General features: G+C 45.0%; 1 protein-coding gene across 2 annotated transcripts in view; it reads left to right on the top strand.

The window, feature by feature from the left end:
• Positions 1 to 9,413, top strand: part of colgalt2b (collagen beta(1-O)galactosyltransferase 2b) — a 13,989-nt gene that overhangs the window by 841 nt on the left and 3,735 nt on the right. Inside the window, exons 1-8 of one of the 2 annotated variants that reach the window (XM_019882761.1) lie at positions 4,145 to 4,478; positions 5,176 to 5,286; positions 5,550 to 5,667; positions 5,894 to 6,028; positions 6,844 to 7,048; positions 8,313 to 8,432; positions 8,882 to 8,955; positions 9,055 to 9,161. In XM_019882761.1, the coding sequence (XP_019738320.1) occupies positions 5,213 to 5,286; positions 5,550 to 5,667; positions 5,894 to 6,028; positions 6,844 to 7,048; positions 8,313 to 8,432; positions 8,882 to 8,955; positions 9,055 to 9,161 (833 nt within the window). In that variant the 5' untranslated portion in view covers positions 4,145 to 4,478; positions 5,176 to 5,212. Of the gene's footprint in view, positions 1 to 4,144; positions 4,479 to 5,175; positions 5,287 to 5,549; positions 5,668 to 5,893; positions 6,029 to 6,843; positions 7,049 to 8,312; positions 8,433 to 8,881; positions 8,956 to 9,054; positions 9,162 to 9,413 lie in introns of those variants that run through there. The other variant, XM_019882760.1, reaches the window with a different exon arrangement.

Genomic DNA, 9,413 nt, shown 5'->3' on the forward strand with positions numbered 1-9,413 from the left:
CATGTTCTCCCTGTGCCTACGTGGGTTTTCTCCGGGTACTCCAGTTTCCTCCCACAGTCCAAAAACATGCATGGCAGGCTGATTGAACACTCAAAATTGTCCCTAGGTGTAAGTGTGAGCGTGCATGGTTGTTCATCTGTGTATGCCCTGCGATTGGCTGGCAATCGGTTCAGGGTGTCCCCCGCCTAGTGCCCGTAGACAGCTGGGATAGGCTCCAGCACGCCCCAACGACCCCGATGCGGATCAAAAACACAAAACGGGATTTTCAAACTCCATTCATCAAAGCCCAGCCTCCTGAAACCAAAGTTTCACCTCAAAACAGATTCATCTCTGCCCCAAACTGAACCGTCGCCTCAAATCACTTCAGTCTGTGCTCCAAACAAAAATTGTGCTTAATACATGTTGTAAAACAAAACTCAATATTATGCAATTGGTTGAACAAGTGTGCATGGCCTCTTGGAAGTGGTGATGTGACTGCGTTCAGGATGAACCAATCACATTCAAACTCATACGAAATGGAGTCGCCGCACACCTGCCACAGTACAGCCCCAAATCAAGTTCGGCTCTCCGCGTCGGATTTTCCTGACATCAAGTCACACAATAACACCAGAGGTCTTGATGTTATCACAAAATGTTTTATTAGAAGCCTTGATTTTTATTCAACTCCGTGTCATATTGTCCCCCTGTGAAGCAGCCTTTTTTTTTTTTTAACCTCTCCAAAACCCGATGAACATTTTTCAGCTGCCTTTTATTATCCCGTAATCGCTGCTTTTTTTTAAAAAATCCAAGCTTGTGTCAAAAACCTCATCACAACACGACAGCCGTGTCTGGATTATAACCAGGCAGGAAAAAGGTTTCAAATTGCTCTTTGCAGATCAGTTGGATTTCAACTGGATTTGCTCTTAAAAAAAAAAAAAACATTTTTTTTTTCAGTTTCCATTCTTTTTACGTTGCACTTCAAGAGCGTTGGGGGGCAAAACGCAACCCTGCGCGTAACCTTGAATGTGACTACTGAATGTCACACTTGAGTGCGAGTTCACTTTTTGTTGACGCTGAGACTCATGAGGAATTTGCCGCTCTTTTTTTTTTTTTTTTTTTTTCTTCCCTCTCAGCCTTCACAGGACAGACGTTCAAATATCGAACGCATTTCCAATCATGCGCTGCGGTTCGGGGAAACGATGACAACATTGAACGCAATGTAACGTGAAACCGACAAGATGGAGTTTTTTGGGGGGACCCTCGAATTCTAACCACCTCCCCCATCTCTTGTTCTTTCATTTTTTTGGGGGGTACTCGTATTACTATGATTGCAAAGTTACTTTTCGGCTACCGTTGTTACATAGCCGACCTTGAAAGGGTCACGACGGTTGTGTTTGATGCCGGCTGTGGATAGGTGAGGCCCGTGGATACATGTGTTGTCCAGATGTTAATTATATACAAAGACAGCAACAGAAATAGGAAGGTAACAAAAAAACACCTTCGGGGAGCAGAATCAGGAGGCTGAAGTTTACTATCAATCTTTAAAGCGAGGCCGCGGGTGACGTCATGTGTTTCCTGGCGGGAGCAGCGCAGTGACACAATTATAGCAAGATCATTTGCTTCATTTCGTGGTGTTTCAGTTGTCTGCACTGCTTCCAGTGTTTATATGTGGAGGTTGTTGTTATTATTATTTTGTCCAATCAGATTTTGTTTTATCCAATTAATAATTTGGATTAAAAAAAAAAAACAATGAATAATTGACCAGACGTTTTTGTCACATGTATTTCACAGCAAACATCTGGCCTTTGAAGAAAATTAATGTCACACTGCTGATGTTAGTGTTGCAACTTTGGCCCACAAAATGGGTTAGAGCGCTGCGAGTACATCACATCCACTTGTGATAAAACTCCAGCCACGGACGGGCATGACATATTTGCGTTGGACGTTTTGCAGTGATGCCTCAACACAGATGCAAAAAAAAAAAGCAGCAGTGAAGAAGCAAGGAGATGTAATAGTGTTAGTCATCATGGAAAGTCACAGTTTGTGCTCGGAGGGCTGAGAGGGGCAGGGCCGCCGACGCACGGAGGCAGGCGGGCAGGCAGGCAGAGTGTGCATGGGGAAACACTCAACAAAAACAAGAGCCGCTGAGGAGAAGCTTCACTCAAATGTCAGTGAAAACACCCGCGTTAAAAACAAATGAACAATAGTAAGCCGAAAGCAATTTGGTGTTTCATGTGTCATCATGCTCGAGAGCTGTTCGATCGTATTTGGAAGACAGAGCATTTTGTGTAAGCCTTGGTTCTGCTGAGTGCCACTATGCCCAGCTGTTGTGTGGTGTTCCACAGAGTTCAATTTCAGGGCCCTTCCTGTTTTCATTGTATTTGGTGCCACTGGATTTCATCTTAAGAAAGCATGTTTTTTTTAGATCCACAGTCTGTCCCGTTAAGCCAAACAGACACTTTTTTTCCCGCCAAAGGCCACTTTTGTCCTGTCTACAGGAAATCAAAGCCTGGATGGCACTAAACTTCTTGAACTTCAATGAAAAGAAAACAGAAGTTATGCTGTTTGGTCCCAGTGGCCCTTGTAAATCTCACCTTGTTAACTTGGGCCCTCTGGCATCTTATCGCAAGGCAACAGTCTTGAATTTGGGTCTTAAGTCTGACAGTGATTTAAAATTGGACTATCAAATCGGTGCTGTTGTTAAATCAATAAAAATAAATTTTAGACAGCTGCCTAAAATAAAGCCTTTCCTTTCACAACAGCATTTCGAAACAGTAATTCATACCTTTGTTGCATCTTGTCTGCATGAGTGTAATGCACTTTATTTTGGAGTCAGCCGGTCCTCCCTCAAGCGTCTCCAGTTGGTCCAAAACGCTGCTCCATGCCCCCTAACTAGAGTTCGTAGGGGGAGCACATCACTCCAATTCTGGACTTCCTTCACTGGCTCGCCCTACAATTTGGTGTTCATTTAAAGAATCTTTTATTAGTTATTGTGGTTGTTTTTAAAGTGCTTTACCGATAAAGTTGAGTTGAGTTTCCAGTTACTTCGAACAGAGGATACAAAATCACCATGGGAAATGTGCCACATGCTGCTTCACCAGAGGCATTTTCCATCTGAGAAGGAATGGCGAAGAGGGAAAAAAAAACAGTCAATTCAAAATGTTGTGCAAATTCCACTTTTCAATTTTTTGACCCTTCGAGCTTTCCATACTTTAATGTGCATACCCTGGAAAATTAGTTGTTTCCTTTTCCTGTACCACACTTTCTTCCCTTATTGACTTCTTGATTTATTTATTCGCGTTCGTAACTTGTGTCAATAACTGGGCCACTTTCTGCTACTTCAATCGCGCCGCAAGGAATTTCTGAGTCTGATTTTGATTTCTACAGGACACAAAACTCAAACGCGCCTCTGCCGACCAAGCTGGGAGAGAAAAGAGACTTTCCGAGTAGAATGTCATGTTATGACTGGGATATTACAAAACACATGCAGGCGTGAACACACAGCAACGTGACACGTGCATTTTTTTTGTGTGGTACATAAGCCTTCTTTTGACTACTTATCAGCAAATTACACACCCTGGCACTCGCAAGTAAATAATGTGCGCCGAAAGCAGCTGTCAGACGCCTCCGCTCGCTGTCATTTGCCGGCAATGCCGAATTGTAACACGCCTATTAGCAAATTACAAGCTGCTTCTTACCTGGGAGTGTGCACAGACATACACACTTTTGGCACACGGTTGGCTTGGTGGACTTTTCCACTGCTTGCTGCTGAAACTCTCTCCCAAAGTCTATTTTAGACCGCGCAGACACGCGCACAGGCATCACAGTCGGAGTGGCTTTATTTTTTTGAAACCGTGTAGCGACGGGGGTTGCAAAATCTCAGGACGTTTCAATGTTTAACGGGCATTTATGGCAATAAATAACATAAATTGAAAGTTTGCTTTCAAGAGGAAACTCAAATCTACCTGTGGGTATTTTAGTACGACGAGAAGATTGCTTAAAAACAAAATACGGTGGTTGACTTTTGAGCGCCCCGATTTCGGAGTTTTTCATTTTGCGAACTGTTACTTATGTAAGCTTATGTTAAATTATTAATTATTTTCATTTTAGATTTGAGCATTATATTCTTTTATGTTACAGATACCTAAATTATATTCTGTTTAATAATTGCTGAAACATTCTTGTGTTGCTTGCGTTTGATTGGCTGAAGGAAAGCAGGAAGTGTTTTCGTTTCCGGAAAGAGGTGTGTCCTCGTTCGTTCGGGAGTTGCGGAGCAGACGTTGAAAAAAAATAAAAGCCGCGTTCAAAGGATTCCATCTCTCCTTTTGCCCATTCTAAAAGTAGAGCTATCCACTAAAAACAACGAATCCCCCAATTTACATTCCGTAAAAATTTAATCCCTGATCCATGTCGCGGTTTCTCCTTTTATTCCCTTTTATTTACGCAGCGTATATATGACCCACCCGAAGCCAGGACGTGTCACTTCCTGTCTTGTCGAAGTACGTGTACGCGTCTCGCCGACGTGCGGTTTAGCGGTTGATGAAGCGTGTAAATATGCGTGTGTGTCTCTACTCGTGGCTGCGGCGCAGCGTAAGATGTTCCTCACTTTGACTGGCGCACCATCAAATCGCACGACAATTCACCAGACTTCGCGCGGCTGCTGCGCATGCGCGCACATGCGCGCGCTTGTTTGGACCTGTATCCCATGTTCGTCATTGTTTTCATGTTTCTTGTGCAGAGCGCGCCTGTTAAGTGATGTATCGTTGCACGAAAGTGTAATGACAATAAAGCGATGCAACATTCAATTCAACCTGCTTTCGGTTTGAATGAGCAGACCCAAACACGGCGCATGCTAACGGCAAGACAAAGGTTTATTTGTGTTGAAGCTCCATTCATACACAAGGCGATTCGGTGGTGCTTTACAAATGCAAAGAAAGAATGATTAAAAACAAGAATTCAATCCTAAAATAAAAAAAGATGAAGATCAATCCTCGCATAAAAGCGGCTTCAACGATAATATGAAATAAAACGGCAAAACGACAAAACAGGCCGATTGTCAAGTTTAAAATCAAAAAGCAAATACAATGAAAAAAAAAAAATTAAATTATGACTGGCCAGGTAGCTCATCCTTCCCAATTCTTTTGTCCAGATAAATCAAGCAATCAAATATGTAACCGTGCGAGGGTGTCGTTCCAGGGCCGCGAGCGACCACAACGTGGACAACACCACGGCCATGTTGCGAGAATGGCTGAAGAATGCTCAGCGCGTCTACCATTACGTGGAGTGGAGGCCCATGGAGGAGCCCAGGTGAGCCATCTTCAACCCCATCTGCTGGGTCAAAATAATGAACCCAATTTGCTTTAAAAAAAAAAAAAAAAAGCTCCTCAGGGTGTGGGTTAGCTTTTTTTAGTGTCCATTTTGCTCAGTCGTATACCAATAGATTTTTCAATCGTAAAGGACGTGACTCACGAAAAGGAGTGAAGCAAAGCACTAGGTGTGAAGGATGCAAAAAAAAAATATATATATATAGTCTTTCTTCATGAATCACTTTTCAATGATGCTCTGTGAAGGTCCTACACAGACGAGTGGGGTCCGAAGCACTGGTCTACATCCCGGTTCAACCATGTGATGAAGCTGAGGCAGGCGGCGCTCAAGGCAGCCAGGGAGCGATGGGCCGACTTTATCCTGGTAAGAGAAAGACGCCAAAATGGCTCTCGGTGCCAAAACAATCTTGATTTGTAAAGATCGTGTTTCAGTTTGTCACCCCACCTTGACTTTGGCCTTTCATCTTTTCCCTGACCAAGCGTGTAGCTTAATTTATTCATTTGTCAACCCCCCCCCTCCTCCACCGCCTCCCCCATTAAAACCAATTAATATTCCCATAATCTTTTCCATGTATGATTCTGCTGTGTAGTTTGTAGACAGCGACAACCTCCTGACCAACCCGCGTGTGCTCAACTTGCTCATTGCTGAGAACTTGACCGTGGCTGCCCCCATGTTGGAATCCCGCTCCTTGTACTCCAATTACTGGTGCGGCATGACGCCACAGGTACATTCGTCCATTCGTCCATCCAGGACTCATTCTTCCATTCATCCAGGCGTCCATCCATCCATCCATCCATCCATCCATCCATCCATCCATCCATCCATCCATCCATCCATCCGTCTGTCCATCCATCAGCCGTAATTCTTCCATCCATCTATCCATCCACCCATCCATTCGTCCATCCATCCATCCATCTGTCCATCCATCCATTGCTGTGTAATATGAACTCAATTTTGCATCCTGATCACGACATATATCTTGAGAGTATCTTTATTTAAAATGACCTGAAACAAATGCCAATTCTTCTTTTCTACGTTCATTTGGAAAACACACCTTTTATATAGAAAACACATTTAAATGAAAAAAAAAAAACCTAAAATATAATAAAAGGTATAAACAATTTTTTTAAAAAACATTCAAAATATTGTTGTGTGCAATGCATTGTAGAATGTTGTTTACATTCATGCTCCTCGAGCAGTGCCGCGAACCGTAAAAATAAAAATGTAAAGGAGCAGCAGCGCTGCCGCAGTTACATTAACTTGCATTCGTTCTGAGGTGCAGGGCATCTAAAGTCACTCTTGGCACACACAAAAACTCAATTAATGTAACTCGATTAGTCCTGGCCGGAGATTGAGGCGCAGGGATGACATCACAAGAAAGGCGAATATTTTTGGGTCTTTTTTTAACAGCAACAGAGCTAACCCAATTAACCGCACAAAAAAATAAGATAAATGATAGAAAGTTATAAGCTACACTAGGCATTTTTACACCACATCATCCATCTTCTGATACAAAAAAACAAATGTGCTGTCCTTCAGGGCTACTACAAGAGAACTCCGGACTACCAGCCAATCAGGGAGTGGAAGCGTCTGGGCTGCTTCCCGGTTCCGATGGTGCACAGCACCTTCCTGTTGGACCTGAGACGGGAGGCAAGCCGGGAGCTGGCCTTCTACCCGCCTCACCCCGACTATAGCTGGGCCTTTGATGACATCATGGTGTTTGCATTCTCCGCACGTCAAGCGGGTGAGTTGGAAGCTCGCGGCAAACTAGCACATTTAGAGCCCGCCTGTCAATGCTATTTAACATCAAGGGCAAAAAGTAGTCACACTCTTAAATCGAGATACTTGTATTTACATCGTACGTCGTCACTTTCCAACCAGTGGTCAACGGTAAGCTGCTTTTTATTTGTTCCCTCATTGTCTAATCAGCGCACTTGGCCCGTAACAAAGACGACATTGTAGCATGAGTGAAAGCAGATAGATGACCGAAACCATGTGTACGGCTTGTTTATGTGCGCGCGCACGGGTGTGTGCACGTGCTGTGAAATGTGCGACCTTGGAGATTTCCATTTCATAGACGTGACAAGAATGTGTTGCGTTTGCCTGCCAGTGCGTTGCATCACACGTTTGGCCCGCAGGGTCACAGGTTTGCAGCGGTGGGCTGCGCATTCACAACAACCGGGCCTTCGGTTACCCAACTCAGCCCACCTCGTGATCACGTCGCCATGACGGACAGAATGCTTCACGAAAACGCAATATGACAGCGTGCGACTGGAACAGTTTTGCTCTTGGGAATACATTAATGCACTTGAATGGAACAAATGTTCGAATCTTGTTCTGAGATGGGACGCGGGCCTTGGTTGTTGCTTCAAGAACCCCCCCCCCCCCTTCCCCAAATGCTCAGGGGCACATTTTGCAGCTGTGCAATGCGTCCATTCGTGTGCGTAGGGGCCTGCCTGTTGCATCCATACAGCACAAGGTTGCCATCGATATTCAATGCTTCAAAATTGTTCTGATAAAATGCCTGGAATTTGGCGCAGTATAAAAAGCCAGCCCGCTGAAGAGAGATGGTCCCAAAAGGGCCGCTGCGCTCACGTCACGTACGCGGAGGTTGAGGGAAGCTCTATGCTACTTACGCAGAAGCAGCTAGCTAGCAACAAGTTCAGCTGGTTACCAGTGCGCCTAAACACGCTTGGCGGCGGGGGGGGGGGGGTCGCTCCTGGGTCACCAATCATCACTTCCGTGACGACGAAGAAGCTACATTTCTGACAAGTCTCACGAAGGCATGAAGAGAAAAGTCAGAGAGCCGCGCTAAATGCTATGCTAACCTAAGAATCTTTTTATTGTTTTAATCAAACCTTTGCTTCAGTTCCTTCGGATCAACTTGTGGGGGGAAAAAAAATTGAAAGTCATAATTGTGTGTGTGTCTCTGTGTTTGTTTTTGTGTGTGTGTGTGTGTGTGTGTGTGTGTGTGTGTGTGTGTGTGTGTGTGCGCGCGCGCCCTCTAGGTGTGCAGATGCATGTGTGTAACAGAGAGCACTATGGCTTCCTTCCCGTCCCCCTCAAGGCACATCAGAATGTCGAGGATGAGCGCGAGAGTTTCATACACACCATCACGGAGGCCTTGAGTGAGTCCACACGCACGCGCACACACACACACACACACACACACACACACACACACACACACACACACTTATATAGTACACACATGCTTTCCAGCAATCTGTCACGCCTCACTGTGTGTGCCGGGCCTGTTCCCCTTGACCTCCAGTGGCGTCTCTGATTGCATCCTGTCAGCCTCCACACGCCAGCGTCATCTTTCTGTCTGTTCCTTTTTTGCTTTTCTGTCTTCTCCACAACTCGCTGTCGTGCAGTGGCCGAGATAAGACCTGAAAAAGAGACGCCAAAATGCAGCGGCAATTTTGCTCACAAAATGCTCATTGTGGCCAAAGCACACATGTCGACATTCTTCTCCAAAGTAGACATCCATGAAAATATATACTGGACATCTCATTGTTCGTATTCTAAAACGATAAATGGGAGATGACCGTATATGCGTCCTTCTGCCCCACAGTTGACCACGATATTGAGCCCTCTGAGCACCTGTACTCGCCTCCATCGCCGCAGGACACCATGGGTATGGATGACGTGAGTTCAACCTTTTTGCCTTTCAGAAGTGACGCCTTTTTCCCGCCTCGTCGCATCCACAATGTGCCATGTGTTTGTTTGTTTTTTTTTTTTTTTTAGATCTTCCTGATAAACCTGAAGCGTCGGCTGGACAGAAGAAGCCGGATGTTGAAAACAATGTCGGCGCTGGGCCTTCATACCACGCTCTCGGTCGCGGTGGACGGCAAGTAGGTCAACGTCTTAATCTCAACGCTTGTTGAGAAGCGATTATTATTATTATCTTGTGTACGTGAATGGTCTGGAAATGTTTGAACAGGAGAAATCCAGATGTTGACTTTGTTGGTTGACTTCCGTGGATGGTGGAAATGGAGCTACATAGGCTCTTGTCTCACCTATTTATCCAAATACTCTCAACTTCCTATCCGTTGCGCTTGCTTTTATCCCGCTAATCCCCCCCCCCCCCCCCCCCCCCCCCCCCC

The sequence above is a fragment of the Hippocampus comes genome, unplaced genomic scaffold (genome assembly GCF_001891065.2).
Source record: "Hippocampus comes isolate QL1 unplaced genomic scaffold, H_comes_QL1_v1.1 scaffold79, whole genome shotgun sequence".
NCBI lineage: Eukaryota > Metazoa > Chordata > Actinopteri > Syngnathiformes > Syngnathidae > Hippocampus > Hippocampus comes.